The sequence below is a fragment of the Bombyx mori genome, chromosome 4 (genome assembly GCF_030269925.1).
Source record: "Bombyx mori chromosome 4, ASM3026992v2".
NCBI lineage: Eukaryota > Metazoa > Arthropoda > Insecta > Lepidoptera > Bombycidae > Bombyx > Bombyx mori.
This window is the reverse complement of record NC_085110.1, coordinates 1,891,859-1,914,774: the sequence shown is the minus strand read 5'-3', so window position 1 is coordinate 1,914,774 and position 22,916 is coordinate 1,891,859. Positions and strand designations below refer to the sequence as shown.

General features: G+C 38.9%; 1 protein-coding gene and 1 non-coding gene across 3 annotated transcripts in view; both read left to right on the top strand.

Annotated features, from left to right (window-relative positions):
• The window catches only part of LOC101736451 (adenylate kinase isoenzyme 5), a 37,901-nt gene that overhangs the window by 6,174 nt on the left and 8,811 nt on the right, over positions 1–22,916 (top strand). For both annotated transcript variants that reach the window (XM_012693013.4, XM_012693012.4), the window contains exons 4-6: positions 844–986; positions 12,645–12,827; positions 21,690–21,992. In XM_012693013.4, the coding sequence (XP_012548467.2) occupies positions 844–986; positions 12,645–12,827; positions 21,690–21,992 (629 nt within the window). The remainder of the gene's footprint in view (positions 1–843; positions 987–12,644; positions 12,828–21,689; positions 21,993–22,916) is intronic.
• On the top strand, positions 13,002–13,075 carry TRNAI-AAU (transfer RNA isoleucine (anticodon AAU)). Its single transcript has one exon. It is a non-coding gene; the product is annotated as a tRNA-Ile (tRNA).

Below are 22,916 nucleotides of genomic sequence, written 5' to 3'. Positions count from 1 at the left end.
CGACTGCTCATATTATGCCATGTCAATAGTAATCCATTGATCTGGATATAACAAATTCGTATACCAACCTTGTAAGGCAAATAACAATCACTATTCGTGGGAACAAACATGTGGCTTTTCCACTATCGAACAATTATAGACTTGATCCGTTTCGAATAAGGTTTATTTTGAGTCAGTATTAACCTGTTCAATAATGAAGAACTGTTTGTCCGGCTGCATGTAAAATTAGTTTACTAGCTGTAGAAAGCGTTAATTTTACTGTAGTTTTCTTTAGGGCTGTCTTTATTTTTCGGTTACGTATGAAATATAAAAACTGCACTCCAATCTATCTCCTATCCTATCTATCTCCAGACTATACGGAGTTAGTTACGGATGACGTCGTCTTTTTATGTAGGTACACTGTGACCGGACTGCATTCGTTTTATATATATATTACAGACAGAGAAAAGAGAGCTGTCGTGAAAACACTTCCTTTTACGAACCGACACGTGATTGAGCGAAAGCAGCATAATGCATCATAAATCTATACATATAAATAAAATTGGTGTGTCTGTTTTTAATATTGAAATAGCCGCTTTTTACTACATGCATATGAATATATATATATACGGTACATACACCAAAATAATATTTTTTACAATTTTTGTCTGTCTGTCTGTTTGTTCCGACTAATCTCTGGAACGGCTGGACCGATTTTGACGGGGCTTTCACTGATAGGTAGCTGATGATATAAAGAGTAACTTAGGCTACTTTTTTAGACTAGCTTCACCTGTCACCTGTGGTACGAGCGCGACATCTGCGACTCATGAAAACAAACAAACTAGCCCAAAGCAATTGTTACAGACATGCAGGATTTCGGAACGCTATCCAGTAAGACGGTGACCGAAGTTCTGATGCTGGAAATGAAGATGGCTCCAACCGCGAAGACGTACCTCGTCTCCGGATACCCTCGGTCGATGCGCGACGTTGCCGAATATTCAGATAAGGTTGGCTCAGAATGTTTACCTAATTTATTTATCTAATGAATTGCTGTTCGTTAGTCTCGCTAAAACTCGAGAACGGCTGGACCTATTTCGCTAATTTTGGTCTTAAATTATCTGTGGAAGTCCAGAGAAGGTTTAAAAGGTTTAGATAAATATGAAAATGCTCGGAATTAAATAAAAATAACAATTTTGTTTTTCCATTGATGTGTCCTCCGTCGGACGGACTCCTTTTGTTTGTTTTTACAAAAGCTTAGGTATTTTATTTATCGATTGAGGCACCACGAAGTCTGCTGGGTCAGCTAGTTAATTATATATGTCTGTTAATTTGGTATTTGGAAAAGCAATTTTAGTTTAACAATTTAGTAGCCCCGGTAATCAACAAATTAAAGATGGTTAGCGTGGTATGGACATTTGATGCGCAGGGAGAAGATGCATGTGACTAGGAGATAGTATAGAGTATAGAAATGGTAGTGCTACGTAGAGGGGGAAGAGGTCGACCGAAGAACGGACGGAATGTGTGAATGACGATATGAGAAAGAGAGGAGTGAGTGTTGAGATGACGGCTGATAGAAGAGAATTGAAGAGAAAAATTAGCTGTGCCGACCCCGCCTAGTGGGATAAGGCGGAGAAAAAGAAGAAAAGTAATTTTAGTTTCGAAGTTTAGGTACAATGTTGTAAACAACATTTTGAACTTTGAAGTCGTCATGGCTTAGTACATAAGACGCCTACTTTACTGGTCCCGAGAGATGCTTAAAAACGTCTTGTGAGTCCGCACGGGTAGGTACCACTATCCTGCCTGTTTTAGCCGTGGGCAGTAATGTTTGTTGTTTAAAAGTTTGGGGCAGCCGTTGTAGAATAAAAACTGAAGCTTAGAACTCATGTTACAAGGTGGATGGCGCAACTACGTTATCGATGTCTATAAGTTCCGGTAACCACTTAACACCAGACGGACCGTGAGCTTGTCCACGCATCAAACTAAAAAAAATACCATTGTGCCGAAGTTCGAATTACGACACGCAGAAACCAATTATTATAGGGCTATAAGCAATAATATACCTATAATAGTAACGTCTATTTTCCTTTCATTATTCATCGAATGCACATACTACCTCATATTCTGCATAAACATTGGTCAAGTGATAGAAAATGCCTTAGGCATTAAATCCGCCAATATACGATAATGCGCCTGGATCATGTTTTTAAAATAAATAAAATTAATACGAATTATAGGTCCATAATGAAGAAATAACTTATTGTGTTCAAAAAAAAATAAATCGGGAAGTTTATTAGTTATAATTTCGTTTTTGCCGCGACGCAGTGATGCATTCCGGCTTTAAGTGTGAGACGACAGTCCTTACATAATTCAATTGAGGTCTAATATTTGAAGATCATTGACAGCATTATCATGCGTGAAAGACAATATGGGTAAGAGGGGAGTAAGCAAAGAAATAGTATATGATAGAATGTGGAAGGAGAAAACATGAGAATGATGATGACTGCATTATCATGTCTATAGACCCCGGAAACAAGCTGGTGAGCTCAACAGCTCAACAACAACACAACAGCTAAAACAAAAACAAAAAACGCTTGATCTAAAATATATTACGTTAAAAACTCCCCACACGCACACACCAAACAATTTACTTGACAAGTAATACCTAAGTCGCCTTGACATGAATGTCCGATTTTTGTCGAAACATCTTCGTATCGATTAATTTTGTAGACGTATGTGTACTCAGTACCACGTGTGTGTATCGTGTATTAACTAAAATATCGTTCGTAGCTTTCGGCAAAATTTCACCGGTTTTTTTTTTCGTGTAATACCATGAAGCCATCATTATTTCCGTCTGTTCCCGTACCACTGGCTTCAGGCTCCTAATTCGAGAAGTACCTTGCCGTTACCTTTGCCGTTTATTATAATTGAATATGCAATTCCGAAAAGGGCACATGTCGCATATTTTGTCAAATACGTTTTTTCATATACATGTAGTTTTGAGGCTTACCTACACCCATTTTATAATAATTTCAGTAATTTTCAATTGCTAATTAACACTAAAATATATCTCAAAAGTTAATATTTTAAATTTTACACTGCTTTAGAAAATAATCAGTTTTTTTCATTTCCTGAACATTTTACATTTTCAGAGATGTATGTGCCCTTTTCGAAATTGCATATTCAATTAAATACGAACTAAAATGTTCAGACTTAGATGAAATAATACAGAATTAATCAGGCGTTTGTTAAAAGTGACGGAACAACTGTTAAACAAAACGAATGAGGAATCGACATCATATTCGAAATCGATGGTGACATTTACGTTGTGATGTCAATTGACTTCTTTGACCGTTTAGTAACAAACGAACCGTAAGCTTAGGCTCATTCGTCACATGCTGCGCTGTCTGGTTGCAGTGTTTACCGCGGTAACCCCCTACCTCATCCTGGTTCTGACCTCGGAGGGGATCGGACGCTTGGACGAAGAGTGCGAGGGGATCATTTAGTGGGTAGGGCCCTAAAATTCCTTGGGCCCGCGGTCTGCTCCCAAGACCTTGCAGATCGTCAAGTCCCACATACCCCGCGCGCCCACTAGGCGCGGGGACCTCGTAGGAGGTTCGGGCCCCGTTCCGAAAAAAAAAAGGAAAAAGGGGCTTATTTGTCACATACTTTGAGATTCGATATAATCGCATCACGTGCACCAAAAGTGACATCCTGGCTTAGCCGTACTCGCCCGCCCTTCCTGGTGAAATTGGGAAGGTCCACCAGTAATCCTTCCTTCCTAAAAATACACAACTTAAGGCACTTACCTAATATATATGGGAATATTAGGCAGAGGGTACTTTAGGACCGAAACGTTTGCCACGCCACAAAGGTCTCTGAAATACTTGTGTTAAAGTTTTATTTAGAACTATATCTTTAAACAGCTCAGTACGGTGGACACTATGCCCCTCCCTAGAGTACAGGTTCGATTAATTATTACGCTATTCCGTTAAGTGGTAATAAATACGTTGAGTCAGTCGGCCACGACTTTTGTGGGGCGCTTTATCTGGCTCTTTCCAATATTGATTTTCCGGTATGCAACTATTTATCATCGCGTAAAAAATTTTTTTATTGCGGTCGATGAGAGTTCATTGTTGGTCAAAAAACCTGAACCTTGAACCTGACCAAAAACCTCTCAGACAGCCTGACAATGTTAAGGTGAGGCGTGAGGTGGAAGACTCGATTGTATTTGATAACAACTGTCCCACCCTTCAAACCAAATGGAGTCGAAATAGATGGTGATACTTACCCGTGCTTGCTCACAGCACACGCATCAGCATATCCCAGTTGGTTAGCATGGTACGCTGCTGTGATGCTCCGAGAATGGTGTTGCCCATACTCCGATGAATCAATTAGTGGCCTTTTATGACATCCACCAGAAGAGACGGTATTCTCTTCTAAACCGATACTACACAGCATATTTGGGACTTGAATAACTGCTATTCGGAGCTGTTTCGCGTCCTGATAGACCTACTCAGGTATAGACTAGCGGTGGGTTGTAGCGGCATTTTCGGTTAGCGAAACGAAACTAGCTATCGAATGTCAATAGCGGCTTTTGAAACGCGCTATTTCATTAGCGAGCAATAGCGGGTTTTGTTTAGCAGTAAACTAATGTGCACACGAATGAGCTAGCGTCGCGATTAATATTTCAGTAATTACGACTTTATTTGTAATTTATCTTTAAGGATAATCTATATTAAACAACTATACACTTTATATTTTTAACTATTCAATTTGGCAATTAAACTTAAAACTTAGCGCCGAGTCTTTAATACATTTTGTCGCTTGTAGGGACACGTAAGCGCTTGCGCATGCAGTTATTGCATTACACTGCACCAGTTGCCCGGCGCCGGTCTTTATGTAAACACATGTACCATCTTACGGAATAAACGGTGTTTCATTACTGTGTATTAGTTCTTTATTACTGAAGTCACAATTGGTAACAACATCTACAGTAGTGATTCAAAAGTGGTGACCCCGACGTGATTTATATGAAACGAAAATTGTGATTAATAATGACGACACCAGGAGTTCCGGCAACTCAACTAGCATTGTCGCAGACTTCAGCGGACATTATGGCGATCTCGCTATCGACACGTATACCAGAATTTTGGACAGAGCAACCAAGAGCATGGTACATTAGGATCGAGTCTATACTCGCCCCACAGAAACTTGGGGATGAAGTTAAATTCGACATTGTCGTATCGAAACTACCAAAAGAAGTCATTATTCAACTAACAGATTTTCTAGCTAAGCCACCGGACACAGGAAAATTTCTGGCGCTAAAAACGAAATTATTATCAACATTTGAGGAGTCCAAAAGTCGACAAATTGAAAGACTCATAGGAGAGATGGAACTAGGGGATCAAAAACCTTCTCAGCTATTGCGCCGCATGAGAGAGTTAGCCAGAGATAAAGTACCGGACGACACCCTGCGAGTGTTATGGCAAGGTCACTTACCTACAACATTGAGGGCAATCCTTACAGTCACTGAAACAAAAGATTTAGACAACCTCGCCATGATTGCGGATAATGTTGCGGAGGCCACGCGAGTTAACCACATCTCTGAGGTCGTTAATCAACAAACCTCGAATATGGAACGACCATCAACAAGCGACACGTCTTTAATTTTAGCGGAAATTGCAAAATTAAGCGTCAGAATGACTAACATGGAGCAGTCACGATCCAGACAAAACTACTTTGATCGTAATCGTGATAGAAGTGGCTCACGATCTTCATCGAGACGCCGTACCCCACAGAACCCTAACTGGTTATGTTACTACCATTACAAGTTCCGTCAGAATGCTCAGAAATGCGTCCAACCATGTGCATGGAAACCAAGTTCGGAAAACTAGGCGTGGTACGGTCGCGGGCGGAAGCTAGTACCATTTTAGGATGCCGCCGTTTGTGTGTGATGGACTACAATAGTGGACTAAATTTTTTGGTGGACACAGGTGCTAATATTTCAGTTTTACCGGTGCCTAAAATAAGTAAATTTATCAAAAATCCTAACTATAAGTTATATGCAGCCAATGGAACTGAAATTGCAACATTTGGTGAAAAAACGTTAGTGCTAGATTTGAAGCTACGTCGCGCTTTCCGATGGAACTTCGTGCTTGCAGATGTTAAACAGGCTATATTAGGGGCGGACTTTTTAACTTCTAACAATCTTTTGGTTGATATGGGTGAACGTAAGCTTATCGATAAGGTAACAGATCTGAATGTATTAGCTTGTATTGTTGTTAGCAATCAACCTTCATTGCATACTGTTGATGTGAGTCATCCATATCGTGATTTGTTAGCGCTGTACCCCGACATTACGAAACCAGCGTCATTTAAGGAAGTAAGTTCTCATAACGTTTTGCATTATATTGAAACTACTGGTCCACCGGTGCATGCTCGTGCTCGACCACTGGCACCTGAGAGATATAAAATAATTAAGGAGGAATTTCGGATCATGCAGGAATTGGGTATTTGTCGGCCTTCTAAAAGTGCTTGGGCTAGCCCGTTACATATTGTCCCCAAGAAAAATGGAGACTTAAGACCATGTGGTGATTATCGTCAACTGAACGCTATTACAAAACCTGACAGATACCCTATTCCTCGACTGCATGATTTTACTTATATTTTGGCTGATAAAAAGATATTTTCAAAATTAGATATCAATAGAGCATTTCATTGTATTGATGTTGCTCCTGAAGATATTGAAAAGACTGCCATAATAACGCCTTTCGGTCTTTTTGAATTTCCTAAAATGACATTTGGTTTGCGGAATGCGCCACAAACATTCCAACGCTTTATGAATAACACTGTCCTACAAGGCCTTGAATTCCTATTCAGTTATCTCGATGACGTCATCATTGCTAGCGAGAGTCCTACTCAGCATAACGAGCATTTACGAATAGTTTTTGAAAGATTCAATTCTTATGGCATAACCATCAATCTAGATAAATGTTGTTTCGGTCAGCCTAAAGTTGAATTTTTGGGGCATGAAGTTAGTGTAAACGGAATAACACCCCTTAAGAATAAAGTAGAAGCTATAATTAATTTTCCGAAACCGGAAACAGTATCGGATTTACGCCGTTTTTTGGGCATGGTTAATTTTTATAGGCCGCATCTACCTAACTCAGCCTTGCATCAGGCAGAACTTAATAAGTATTTAATTAATTCTAAAAAGAAAGATCAAACTAAGATAGTGTGGACTGATAGTGCGGAAAACGCTTTTGAGAAATGTAAGATTGACCTCCAACAGGCGTTGACCTTGGCGCATCCGTCATCAACGGCCCCACTGGCTTTAATGACCGATGCTTCTGATACGTGTATGGGCGCAGTTTTGCAACAAAAAGTAAACGGAGTTTGGCAGCCCTTAGGTTATTTTTCAAGAAAATTATCGCCTGCCGAACAAAAGTATTGCACGTACGATCGCGAACTATTAGCAATCTACAAAGCGATGATATATTTTCGTAAACTATTTGAGGGACGACCTTTAACTGTATATACAGATCACAAGCCCTTGTGTCATGCATTCAGTAAAATATGTAAAGACGATAAAGAAACGCCTAGACGCGCGAGGCATTTGCTTTTCATTAGCGAATTTACTACCGATATTCAATATATTAGCGGACAGGACAATATTGTAGCCGATGCACTATCACGGGTAGAAACAATTGTATGCCCGACTGTACTCGACTACGAACAACTTGCTGACGCGCAAATGAAAGACGAGCAGTTATTACAACTCACTCAATGTCCTAGAAGCGATAGCAAAATTATTTTAAAAAAGCTCTCAATACCTACGTGCGACAAAGAAATTTTTTGCGAAGTATCTGGGAATAAAATTAGGCCGTATTTAACCGATGACTTTAAACGTATTGCATTTGAGAGCCTACATAATTTAAGCCACCCAGGTATACGTACAACCCGTAAAATGATCACTAACACTTTCTTTTGGCCCAATATGAATAAAGATATCGGTTTGTGGGCAAAAACATGCATACGGTGTCAAAAATCTAAAATATACAGACATACTATCTCAGACTTAGGTAATTTTGTTGACGCCGGTCGTTTCGAGCATATTCATGTGGACATAGTCGGACCTCTGCCGACATCTCCACAGGGATTCAGGTATTGCATTACTATCATCGATAGGTGTACGCGATGGCCGGAAGCATTCCCCGTACATGACATTACAGCCGATAAAGTTGCAAAGACAATATATGATGGTTGGATCACACGTTTCGGATGTCCAGTCAGGATCACTAGTGACCAAGGACGTCAATTCGAATCAAATTTATTTTTAAACTTGACTAAGTTATTAGGGATCAACAAAATTCGCACCACACCGTATCACCCACAAAGTAATGGCGCAGTTGAACGATGGCACCGGTCATTAAAGGTGGCACTGATGACAAGGCTAAATGATACTTCTTGGGTAGACGAATTATCTACGGCAATGTTTGGTTTACGCGCGTCCGTGCGCACTGATAGCGGAGTCAGTGCAGCACAGTTAACCTACGGTAAAAATATACGTTTACCTGGAGATTTTTACGATGTCAGTAAGGAGGAAAATTTATGCGAGCCACTTAGCTTAGTAAACAAAATACAAAAAATTATTAAAAGTTTTCGTCCAGTAAGAGAAAACCAAACCTCGCGATCAATTTTTGTACATCCAGACCTACATAAATGTAGTTTTGTTTTCGTTCGAGACGATGCAGTTCATAAGTCGCTTAAACCGCCTTACGATGGCCCTTTTAAAGTTATTGAAAGAGGACCGAAAGTTTTCTTAGTGCAATTATTTGACCGTCAAGCTCGTATATCGGTTGATAGGTTAAAACCTGCTTACGTCCTCAAAGAAAATAATAATGATAATACGATTATATTAGATAATGATGTAACGCGTGTTCCGAGGCCCAACATTTTACCACCTAAGCACTTTGTGACTAGAAGTGGACGCGTAATTAAACAGCCTTTAAGATTTTTAGACTAGTATTAAATGTAATGTTGTTTTATTAAGTTATATTATATATTAAGTAATTTTAATATATTAAGTAATTTTATAATAGCAATAATATTTTACAGTTTCATAATGTTAACTATGTAGTTATGTTATGTGTAGTATTTATTAGATACCTAAATATATTGTTGAGTATGTACTTGCACCAAGCGTTGTTTTATAAAGTTGCATTCAATTATGTTGAAATTCACGTGTACAATTTCAACCTGAATCGCATCGCACGTCATACGTGTATCTATTACGAGTATGTAGGTCAAATTCTGACTTAGCATTTTAGTTGTTATATAGCAGATCACATTTGGAATTTATACAGTAATTGTTTATTAGTTTTGTGAACCAGTCTATTAGTCACAATGGGTATCAACGAGAGCAAAGATAATACTGCTATTGCCCAAGCGCAAGTTGTCCCCGGACATCTCGATAATAAGATCAATAATTTTGGTATAGTGCTTATAGTTATTGCGGTACTATTATCAGTAATTCTGTGCTACGGAATGCGGATTCACTGCCATCAGAAAATCAGAAACTGGCTAAAAAAGGAAATGACGGTGGGGCACGTAAATCCACCTGTAGTCAGGATACAAACTGTGCAACAGCAGCCCGCCACCAACGCAACTGATACGGCTGGTTATATTTAAAGTGTGATTATATGTGATTATATTTGAAGTGTTTATTACTAACTCTATTTTATTTATTAAGCATTTATATACCTAATGCCCCAAAAGAGAGGCAACTGTACGAAGTATGTTATTGTTAACTATGTTTTGTTTACGTAATAATTCTTGTGAACGTAGTTTGTACTTGCGATTCGTGCAACTCGTCGCATTACATTACCGATGACTCGGCACCCGCTACTGTGACACAGTGCGTTGCTAACTACTAGGATTATATATTATATAGATATATTGTATAATTTTAAACTTAAAATTTTTATTGTAACAAAAATTTTTTTAAGGGGAGGAATATTGTAGGGACACGTAAGCGCTTGCGCATGCAGTTATTGCATTACACTGCACCAGTTGCCCGGCGCCGGTCTTTATGTAAACACATGTACCATCTTACGGAATAAACGGTGTTTCATTACTGTGTATTAGTTCTTTATTACTGAAGTCACAATTGGTAACAACATCTACAGTAGTGATTCAAAATCGCTAAACACGCGATTCGTGAATAACTGGTTCAAGGCCACAAAATTCGACTTCAACTTGCACTCATAATTTAATTTTATAAATCTTATTTTAAGGGCTTTAAGGGTTAAAGTCAAAGGTCAAATGCATCTCAGTCGTATGCGTGAAAGAGACAAAATGATGATTGTCTATTTCGATCGAACCGATGTTTGCGCTGCGTGTCGCGATAGCTGCCGACCGAGCGGTACGATGTAAAACGAATATTACCGAACGTTGTGTGATTTGTGTTCGTGATCGGTGACGTGATTGAGTAGTAGATGTTAGCAGGTTATTGCAGTACGGCGAAACTAGCTAACCGCTATTTTGTCTATAGATAGTTTCAATAACTATTTACGTTGCGCAACGACCATGCCTAGTATAGACCCTATTAAGCTATTTATTATTGTCAATCTACACCGACGAGCATACATTCTACTTGATGATGAGAAGCTATCGTCGCTCATCGCTCAGCCAAGATGCTGCCTACCACTCAACACTCTCCCCTCGTCTAAAGAAAGACTGGTCATAACGCTTCGGTAACCTGTGGAGGTTTTTTTTTATTGCCCAGATGGGTGGACGAGCTCACAGCTCACCTGGTGTTAAGTGGTTTCTGGAGCCCATAGACATCTACAACGTTAATGCACCACCCACCATGAGATATAAGTTCTAAGGTCTCAGTATAGTTACAACGACTACCTCACCCTTCAAACCGAAACCCATTACTGTTTCACGGCAGAAATAGGCTACCCGTGCCGACTCAAGAGGTCCCGTAAAGTTATTCCAAAGCGAGTGGTACACAAAAAAAGATTTTCTGGAAGCCCTCTGTGGCCTTAGTGTGTGAAGTGAATCAAAAATAATAAAAAGTATGAATCACCCTATGGACTGAAAATCGCGTATGTCATCGTAGCCTGAAATATTTGCAAACAAGTACACATTCCTTTGTCGTTGTATGACGCGGACAATATTACTTTAATAGTTACCTGAATTATACGTGACGTGTTGATGAATACAAAGTAGGGGGGAGCGTATGATTCATTTCTATAATCTACTGAACTTCCACTAGTCATCCTTAGTTTTCACCCGAAAATAACACTATAGACAGTGCGACAATGGCGTATCAAGGCGTTATATTCGAAGTATACCTTACCTTTTATACGCAGCATATCTAATATTGATTTTAAAAAAAAAGATAAGTTATGTATACTCTAAAAATCATTCGAATTACCATAAGAAGATAGGCATTTGTAAAGTAGTATCTCCTTTGGTTGGTTTACTTGGTCACCGCAAGTCGTAAATATAATAAAAGCTACTTTTACCGGTATTATTGTCATTTTAATATACTTATTTCCAACTTTTCGAATACTTTACAGTTTTTTTGGTCACGGATGACTGGCCCATCGGTAATTACGGTAAAAATAAATGTCATTCATAAAACTTATTATGTTGCTATATAGATAACTATAACTTATAGCTTTTGCCCGCCACTCCGTCCGCGTGGAATAGTTACTTTGACATAACACAAAATTTTACCCCCACTTCATTTACGTAGAAAGTAACAATATTTTTGAATTATAGAATGTTAAGGAGCTATTTAAACCCCTATTTACTGGTGGTAAGACCTCTTGTGAGTCCGCACGAGTAGGTACCACCACCCTGCCTATTTCTGCCGTGAAGCAGTAATGCGTTTCGGTTTGAAAGGTGGGGCAGCCGTTGTAACTATACTTGTGACATTAGAACATATCTCAAGATGGGTGGCGCATTTACGTTGTAGATGTCTATGGGCTCCAGTAACCACTTAGCACCAAGTGGGCTGTGAGCTCGTCCACCCACCAAAGCAATAAAAAAAAGCTACTTTTACCGGTTTTATTGTCATTTTAATATACATATTTCCAACTTTTCGAATACTTTACAGTTTTCGTGGTCACGGATGACTGGCCGATCGGTACCTAATTACGGTAAAAATAAAAAATGTTTTAATTATGTCATTCGTAAAAAAAAAAAAACTACATCTAGATAACTAGCTTTTGCCCGCCACTCCGTCCGCGTGGAATAGTTACTTTGGCATAACACAAAATTTTACCCCCACTTCATTTACGTAGAAAGGGAAAAAAATTGAATTATACAATGTTAAGATCTATTTAAATCCCTATTTTAAAACATTCTTTATTGGTGCTCCACTTGTATTGGCCTTACCGTGATGTTATAGCCTTCCTCAATAAATGGGCTATCTAACACTGAAAGAATTTTTCAAATCGGACCAGTAGTTCCTGAGATTAGCGCGTTCAAACAAACAAACTCTTAAAAAATATAAAAGTAAGTATAGATAAGAAAAAATCACGTCTGCGCGTAGTTGGAAACGCTTAACTATCAACGAATAGGTAGGAAACAACAGAGTTAAAAGCATTTCTTGTACCAAGGCATTTCAAAACGTTTTTTTTTTTCATTAGATACAAACAATCAATGGAGTGATACTGGTCAGCTGGCGACAGAGGGTCCTAGAAAGGCAGATCGAATACGGGGCACGGCTGGGTCACGTCGTGCTGAGTCTGGCTCGGATGGAGCTGAACAATTTCTACAAGAACGTGATGCCGGTAGCGGATTACTTCGACCAGACCAACATGCTGATAGCGGTAAGTGATTCTTTTTTATAAACAACTTTACACGAAACAGTCCAGCTTGTTTTTTTATCCTACTGTAAAAAATATTTTCATAAACATTGCAATTTATATTAGATACATAATTACAATATTAATACAGAAATTTTCTTCTATAATTTAATACGTAATTTCATGCTCAGGTGCAATGGCTCATTAGCTCAGTTGGTTAGAGCGTCGTGCTAATAACGCGAAGGTCGCGGGTTCGATCCCCTCATGAGCCACATCTTTTTTTAATCATTCGTTGAAATATTTGGTGGCAGTTTCTATTCGCCGATTCCGATCAGGGGGCTATTCTGGCTTCATCAGAGTGGTAGACGAGCTTACTGGGCTCAGCCTTATATACTTTGCTAACACTAGCATTAGCAAGAGCAGTGCTTTGCTAAATCTACCGCCGGATCGGAATCGCGACCTATGTACTGAGAAGATTCGACAAGAAACATTGCTACATTACGATTGTCTACCCTTGCGTCGGTTAACTACCCTCGCTTAAAATAAAACAAATGTCAAATGCTCGCCGTCTCTCTTATCTTCTTACCCGACATCTCTTGTCTCTCTCACTCAGTCATACTCCTTAACTGCCATTCGTCCATACATTCCGTTCCTAAGATAAGTATTTTCCTAAAATAATTAAAATTAATGTATCTGTTTACTAATTTAATTACTACATATGTGGGAACACATGTAAGCTTATCTGTAACACCAATTACGGTAAAAGTGAAATCTTCAGTACCTTGGATTCCCTGATTCTACTCTGCGTGTCTCGGATAACGTTCCGAGAATTATTAGTAAATACGGTATTTTCCTAATAAAAACTAACTTTCCCAATATTATATATGTATATTAAAATGTAAAGCAAAAACTTTGTAGTTTTAAGGAAAATTGCGTCGTCGGAGGAATTTGAAATTTCCGACACTTATGAGTTATGCATAAAAAATACATTAAATCAATAAATAAAACATTACACACACTACAATGTATTTGACACAGCACGCATATTCTTATATAATATACTCTTTGTTTATTGTCAAACTTTTGTTATTGTTTAAATTCGTATTATTTCTTACTGGTGGTAGGACCTCTTGTGAGTCCGCGCAGGTGGGTACCATCACCCTGCCTATTTCTGCCGTGAAGCAGTAATGCGTTTCGGTTTGAAGGGTGGGGCAACCGTTGTAACTATACTTGAGACCTTAGAACTTGTATCTCAAGGTGGGTGGCGCATTTACGTTGTGGATGTGTATGGGCTCCAGTAACCACTTAACACCAGGTGGGCTGTGAGCTCGTCCACCCATCTAAGCAATAAAAAAAAAAATCCTGTGGTCAAATTCAGAACAGGTTAATATTCTTTGTCTTTAATATTTTTTGTCTATAGTGTAGCCTTGGCGAACACTGATTATAGAAGCCTAGTTTTTGATAATAGAACCATAATAAAATTCAAACTTTCAATTTCAATGAATACTGGTCGAATTTTGACTATTGGGCGACCACTAGTAAAATCGAAACGGCATTGACGATGTACCCTCCTGCCGATCCACTAACAGCTTTTAGGTACCACAAGCATCGGTCATCGTCCCCGTTGAACCCGTCGCTTGCGACGAAGGGCTCGACGAGTAAATTAACCCACAGACACAGTCCATTGAGTTTCTCGCCGGATCTTCTCAGTGGGTCGCGTTTCCGATCCGGTGGTAGATTCTGCGATGCACTGCTCTTGCTAGGGCCAGTGTTAGCAACACTCCTGGTTTGAGCCCCGTGAGCTCACTTACACGTAAGGGCGAAACTGAAATAGCCTCTCAAGACTATCGGCATAGGTAGGATAAAACAAAAGTTGGAATTAAATTAAATATTAGAATCCTTGTTATCAATTTGTATGTACCGATTAGATCCGCGAATAAAGAAATATTTGGTCGCTTTGCTGGGGTTCGTGTTAGCAACAACGTCAGGTTTGAGTCCCGTGGTCTCACCTACTAGCCCGGCAACGCTGACATGGTCTCTCTAGACCATCAGCTTGGGTAGGAAAAAAAAATAGACGATGTATCCGTTGACTCACGTAACTAAAAATTAAATACTCTGTTTGCCCCCCGTCATAAAACGCTATACACACTGAGGCCAAAGCTAACGACATCGATGATAAACAAAACGTTCCCTATAACTTGAGTGTAACTAGTAATTTTGTAATGAAAAATGCAAAGAAAACGCTTCCAGCCCTACATTACGTATTTCGAACTAATAATGTTGTTTACAACGCAAAGAACGTTTGTTTTATCATGACGTCGCTTGTTTCGATTTGGTGGTGGATATAGATTTGTAGAAATTATTTGGTTTCGATTTTAGTTAAAAAAAATATTTCAAGTATTGCCTTGCCTTGGGCAGCCTTCGGGGGGCTTTGTTAAACAAAAAAAAAAGAGATTACTATAAAATATATGTAAGTAACATGAAAAATCATGTTTACAATAACGTTTAAAAATGATTTGCGCATTTATTCTCACTATAGTTCGCCCGATGATCGAAATTCGACCATAATCACTGAAGTTTCAAGATTTATTTATTTATTATTACATTTACATTTTCACTTTTATAATTAAACAAAATACTTATAGAATTGAAACATTAAAACTGTAGTCTAGTCTAGGTTACTATTTAGGAAAAAACAGTCGAGAAACTGAAGAGAAAATTATATTTATGTAGGTGTGGGCCTAAATGAAATCACTCTTTCTTGGGTTTAACAATACTTTTTATTTAATTCTTAGAGAGCACTTTAAACACGTCTTACTCCTAATGGCGGCGTCGTGCGAAAGAGCGAGCTAGAGCCACATCCGTCCCTTTCACACATCATGCGTTCAGAATCCTTTCACTCGTTCAGAAATGTTTTACAATAATTAGAAATGTTAGTAATAATTAAATCCTACATTTATCTGTTTTGTCTTTGCCTATTTACATTTTATAGATCTTAACTACGAATCTTAATCAGTAAAATTAATTAAGACAGATCACGTAAACTGTCAAGTATTTCAGTTATTATTCTGCGAATCGATTCGACATGTCATTAAAACAAAACAATATTTCGAGTTTTAAAACGACCTGTTGTAAATAACAAGCCATACGCTTTTGTTTTTAATTATAATTAATATGTATAAAAAAATTCTACAGTCTGAGGCAGTCTTTTCCGAATGCAACTAAGCAAAAAATGCCTTCTAAGCACCATCATTTCTGATGCTGTCATCATTTGCGGACGTCATCAAATCAATTCGAGTCAAGTCGCTGCCTACAAATTTATGTGATAAAGTTCAAATGACTTTAAAATTTAAAGTGAACTCGGGACTTAATGCAACATTTTCAACGGTTCATTATTATCTACATTTTAACACTAAAAATACCATAACGGGTCAAATGACCAATTTTGAATTGTTACATTGAAAATTCACGTATAATCTTATTGCTTTTGCACATTTGACTTCATGACTTTCTCTTACCAATCAATCTACAGTTATTATCCTTTTTTATTTTGTTTTGTTTTGTTTATTTTCAGTAATGCTTGTCGTATACCGCTACCTACCCGCTATGGTAGAAATAGGTACCAGTAAGTGTTGGTATAATCGGGAATAATACAACACACCCTGTATAAAAACATGTTAAAAACCTATAATCGGTTCAAGATCAACTCGCACTCTACAATTTGCCACAGTCCAAGGCCGTCATTAGCCGTCGACGAACATAAAGAATATGAGGTATTACATCTATTGGTACTGCCGAGTTGAATCGATGGCCATCAATAAAACACGATGGTCAGCCCCGTCGCTTTATTGATCCACGCCGGCGACGGTCAACGGACAATGTCGAGGCACCGCGCTGGAGGATGCTTATAAAGCGTGTTGTTATATTTTAATATTTTTCATATTTCATTTACTACGTCGTCTGAGTTAGAGACCCAGACTATGCCACATACTGCGGGATCGATTAGCGATTAGTTATCCTGGGAAAGGTACTTGGTATAGTTTTTTTGTTGCTTAGATGGCTAGGCGACGTCCCTCCAGGGGCTAAGTAGTCAACGGAGCCCATAGACATCAGCAACGTAAATGCCGGCACCCACCTTGAGACATGAGTTCTGAGTCTCAGTTTTTCCATTACAGCGGCTACCTCGTCCTTCAAACCGAAACGCATTACTGTTTCACGGCAGAAATAAACATGGTGGTGGCGCAAACTCACAAGAAGCCCTACCACCCCAAATTCTAGGTTCATTTGTTTGTATACTTTATGTATTTGTCCGCGCGGGTAGGTACCACCACCCTGCCTATTTCTGCCGTGAAGCAGTAATGTAAATTTTTATTTCATATTTAGCTACTTCAAGGAAGACCAACAGTCTAGATTTTTCTTTTTCCCACTAGATGTAGTTGGCACAGCGAATTTTTCTATTCCATTCTCTTCTATCAGCCGTCATCTCAACACTCACTCTTCTCTTTCTCTCATATCGTCATTCACACACTCCATCCATGTCTACGGTCGACATCTTCCCCTTCACCAACAGCTTAGATTAACATAATAGAAAACAGATTAGTAGCTAATCAAAGGTATCGCCACCAGGTACCATCATGAATAAAAACAAGTTAAAATACCAAAAAAAAAAAAACGGAACATTCTAGTACTATGATAGAAATTATGAAACCTCCATGGTTTCGATAAACATAAATTGACAATTTAAGGACCCTCGTAAGTCTACCTGTATTTGTCAAGCGATTTTGGTCTTTATCGTTTTGTTTTTCGACTAAAATCGCTTACGTTTCACTCTACAATTATGATTGGTTCTCATGCATATTTTAGTGCTTTCTGTACTAGTCCGACAAAACTATTGATACTTCAGTAACTTAGTGCTTTTACGGAGAATTTTTGTGACGACTATCGAATTGAACTTAATGGATTCTTGGAGGAATGGAAAATCTAGTTCGTATTTCAATCGCAATGTGACTCAGCTATATTGCTATATATTACATACTATATGTATGCAAAGTTGACTCTCATAAAATATTTTTAATAACGAAATAAATTTCGGTCATTTTTTTAATTATTATTTAAATAGGCTTTTAAGGGCTCTTTAAAATGACCAGAACATTACCTTCACAAAATGAGTATTTGCGTTTATCTGACACGTACGATCCTATTACCGTGAAGAACAGGTTCCAAGGCAAACATACTACCAGACCTCAGAATACTGTTGAGGTTTTAATTTCAACTATGTTTTTTTTTTTTATTGCTTATATGGGTGGACGAGCTCACAGTCCACCTGGTGTTAAGTGGTTACTGGAGCCCATAGACATCTACAACGTAAGTGCGCCACCCGCCTTGAGATATAAGTTCTAAGGTCTCAAGTATAGTTACAACGGCTACCCCACCCTTCAAACCGAAACGCATTATTGCTTCACGGCAGAAACAGGCAGGGTGGTGGTACCTACCCGCGCGGACTCACAAAAGGTCCTACCACCAGTAACCACTATGTTAACAAATTTAATGGTACCAAACTCAAAATCGCTTAGTTGAACTTACATAGCATTTAACTTACCTATTGAATCTCGGAAATAAGCCTACCGGGGTTCAAAAGGAACCACATTTCCAAAAACAAAAAATTTCAGCAAACCATCTTTTGTTTTACCAATATTCCCACTTCGGCAAATTAACAAGTAGAAAGTAGTAACCTAAAACTATTCCAACAATCTATGCCGCCCGTTCTCTTGATGTTATCATAAAACAGAACGTAATATTCAAAGCGTATACATGTCGTCATGACCTAAAGGATAAGACGTCCGGTGCATTCGTGTGTAGCGATGCACCGGTGTTCGAATCCCGCAGGCGGGTACCAATTTTTCTAATGAAGTACGTGTTCAACAAATGTTCACGATTGACTTCCACGGTGAAGGAATAACATCGTGTAATAAAAATCAAACCCGCAAAATTATAATTTGCGTAATCACTGGTACCTGGTACTGGTGGTAGGAGGACCACTTGTGAGTCCGCACGGGTAGGTATCACTGCCCTTTCTGCCGAGAAGCAGGAATGCGTTTCGGTTTGAAGGGTGAGGCAGCCGTTGAGACTTTAAAACTTATATCTCAAGGTGGATAGCGCATTTACGTTGTAGAGGTCTATGGCTCCAGGAAATACTTAACGCCAGGTGGGTTGTGAGCTGTGCTTAGGTGAGCTCGTCCACTCATCTAAGCAATAAAAAAAAATTGTGTGAAATGAGGAAACTTAAATTTCTAAGAATAATTAAACCTAGTATGATTACTTTTAACTTCTTACTTAAAACTACTTTTACCCTTTATGAATATGTAATTATTATTTTAATTTCTATTATAACCATCTTTGAGATTTCTTATTTTAAAAATCTAACCGTTCGTTACTAAAGTTGAAAGTAAATAAATAACAACTATAACAATAATATAATGTAAGTAACGTAATGGGCGTTTAATAAGACATGGGACAGCACACGTGTGTACTGAAAAATTCATAATCCATTAGTAATGCATAAGTCGTGTACCGTAAGTGGATCTGTGGATCTTTCTAGAGTATAAAACTTTGACAGTTTTATTTTATGAACGTAGATGCAGGCGAACTCGAGGCTCATCTGATGTAGAGTGGTCCTCATAGATGCCACAAGTCACCGTCGACGCCCTAGACACGTCCTTACGAATCCATCAGATCCAATAACCTTTGCATTAGACGCATTCAGCTCTAACACTAGGAGCAGGCTTAGGGACCCTACCATACTCGTCGAACTCGACAAAGAGGTCGACGTGCAACCTAACCCATGCATCAGCCCGCTGAGTTTCTCCCCGGATCTTCTCAGCGGGTCACGATTCCGATCCGGTAGTAGATTCATTCGCGAAGCAATTGCTCTTGAGTTAGGTCTCCTTCGGAGGCGCTCGGGCAGTTGTTAGCAAATCGCACCCCTCCTGGCTGAGCCCACCTGTCCTGGTGAAACTGGAAAGGCCTCCGGGCCACCAGTAATCTTTCAATCATAAAAAAAAAGATGCCACAAGATGAAAGCTACCACCGAACTAGAAACTTGAGAACTTAGTTGCCTTTAGCCCAGAATAACTGCAATTCCATATGTACTATACTTTTAATTCGTGGTAAAGCCGTAAAATATCAGAACTAATTAATTGTCATTGCTTAGGATGGAAAGGTTGGAAAAATGAACTCACCAATCATTTCGACCTCAATTGGACCAGTCCAAAGTATTAAGTAACCTTGTCCAAGCCCAAATCCAACATGGAGAGTTCGGTAGATAGTGCTTCTGGTATCATTGGTGATTACAAACCATCCTATCCTATAGGGTGCAGGCTCGTTTCTTCAAAATCAATATAATAAGCTGGACTACTTTGATTGTCTTCATAAGGCAGAGAAATTGCTGCTATAGATATCGCAACGTGAATATCGCCACCCACCTTGAAAAATGATGTCGTATTCTCCTTTCTATAATATAATGTCTCTCCGACTCTTAAAGTCGGACCACATGAAGGCTTCGCCGCAGAGATAGCCAGGATATTGGCACCGATAGTTACGGACTCACAATGCGTCCTACCACCAGTTACGAGGGCTTCTGGCATATAACGTTGCTCTCATCATATTGACAAAGACAGTATAGATTGAAAAAATAATATTGACAGGTATATTAAAAATTGAATGCGAGTGAACTCGCGGCGCGTCCCTTGTCGCCTAACTACAAGACGTTCCGCCCCAACTATGACTGATGTCCGAATAAATAAGTGATGAAGACGAGAGGCGGGCACACAGCCCTATAACGTTTCAAGGAAGCCATGAATTTTAACTAAACAAACACGTGTACGTGCTTATGACCCAGATAACATCCGATAAAAGCCTCGATATCGAATTGTAATTTTGAAGGTACTTTAAAGATTGTTTAAGTTTTTAAAATAGTCTCTTAACATTTCTTCTTCTTCTCACTTCGGTTTCCTTAATACTGAGGGTCGTGACCACCTCCTGGCAACAAGAGTTTGTTCCGGATCATTCGACGCCATTTGCTTCTATCTGCCGCCGAGTGTAGAGCATCGTGAACTGTGGTGTCGAAAGTAATGCGGATCTGGTCAGTCCAACGCGTCGGGCCTCTACTTCGTGATTTTCATCCGTCCACCTTGACCTGTCACAATTAGCTCCTCCAAGCTGCCGTCATCCTTTCTGGCAATGTGGCCAAAGTATTCCAGAACTCTATGTAGGAAGATGGTAGAGAGACGAGGCTTTATCTGGAACATTATTATGCTATAAAGTTTACCTAATCCCGCTATACCGTCTACGCGCGAATTGGTAGGTGAACTCACGGGGCTCAAGCTGGATAGACTTTCTAACACTGGTTCTATCAAGAACAAATCTATCACAGCAATCGGAAAATTTGGAAGAAGATTACTACCACACCTTTGGTGGTGAAAATTACCAGAACTAAGTTAAAAACTAATATCGCTTTAGTTTCGCTATTGCATAGCTGATTTGATTATCTCGATAGGGCGGTCATCACGGCGGTATGATTGAAATTCCAATTACATTAGTTGAACATCTGATAAACCAAGAAACCATTCAAGCTTTGCCGTCGAAATAGATAGGATAATGGCAGCCACATCTTCCAAAAAATATAAGGATAAAGATGTTTAAAACTACTAAAATTGTTTAGTATTTTTGTTAAAAAATTATACCAGATTCTTACTGAGTTATGAATAGGCTGGATAGTCATACCAAGTAGTGGATAGGCATTCATAAAGCTCCTTACCGCTAGTAAACCCGCAAATTCGAGATTTGAATGAGAACACTGAACACTTTTTCTTTTCTGTTCCAATAAAGGTCAACGGCGAAAGAAACCCGGAGGAAGTGTACAGAGACTTCAGAGCGGCCGTTCTTCAAATTCTCGGAGCGACAGAAGATCAATCCGCCATGAATGGAGTCAACGGTGTGGGTGTAGGAACTGGAGGCATACCCGGTGAAATAGTCGGTATAGAAAGAGCCCCGGAGAGGGAAGGATATTCACGTGCGCGTGTGGATGACAGCGGGTCAGACGAGGAAAGAACCGTCCAGGCTGTTATGTCGACTGTGCCTGTTGCCATGTCAATTCAGAATACGCAGATCGAAAGGGTTGTCAGTCCTAAGGTAAGAGTGCTTCGCGTTTACGACCTCGTCATGCGTTCATTATATTCATACTAGCGACCCGCCCTCGCTTCCTTTCGGAAACTGTAATTTATTATTGATTTCTCCACTATTTAATGGATGGTATTATACATATAAACCTTCTTCTTTAATCACTCTATCTATTAAAAAAAAAACGCATCAAAATCCGTTGCGTAGTTTTAAAGCATACAGAGGGATATAGGGACAGAGAAAACGACTTTATTATTGATCATTATTTGGAGCTTTTCGAAAACCTTAAAGTTTTCGTGGTCATTGACGATTCGGATGCTACATTTGAATGTTGTTCACGATTGACTTCCACGGTGAACGAATAACATCGTGCAGGTAATAAAAATTAAACCCGCCAAAAAGCTATTAAAGGATTTTAATATTAAATACCTTTGTTTTCAATCATTCTAATTTTTAATTAAGATTTGAAAGCAGACTTTTAATATTATGTAGTCGGGAAAATAAAAATCGTTAAAAAAAAGAAGACAGAATGTATAAGCAGTGCACATATACAAGAACGGAATACAATTAAGAAATTTACATTAAGGTTAGAATAGCTTTGGTGGAAAAAGTGGAAAAAACCCTTTTTTCTTCACCCAATTGTTGTTTCAGAATATCAAATACCTAGTTGGTAAAATACATAACCTTGCTTACACAAATAAGTCTTCCAATTTGGTTTCCATTGATCACTTAAGGAAACGAAGCGTCGATGACTTGACATAAAAAGTAGTGGGTATTGTGATAGTTCCTTCTCAGAATTGAGGTCGAATAGCTTTTCAATGCCTTGACCCGAAAAGGACTTGTGAATATCGACAACGACTGTGTTTTCAAGATACAAATTAAATCTAGATTGGCTATGTTAAATTACCCATTTGTTGTAAAGATTTGATTGAAAGG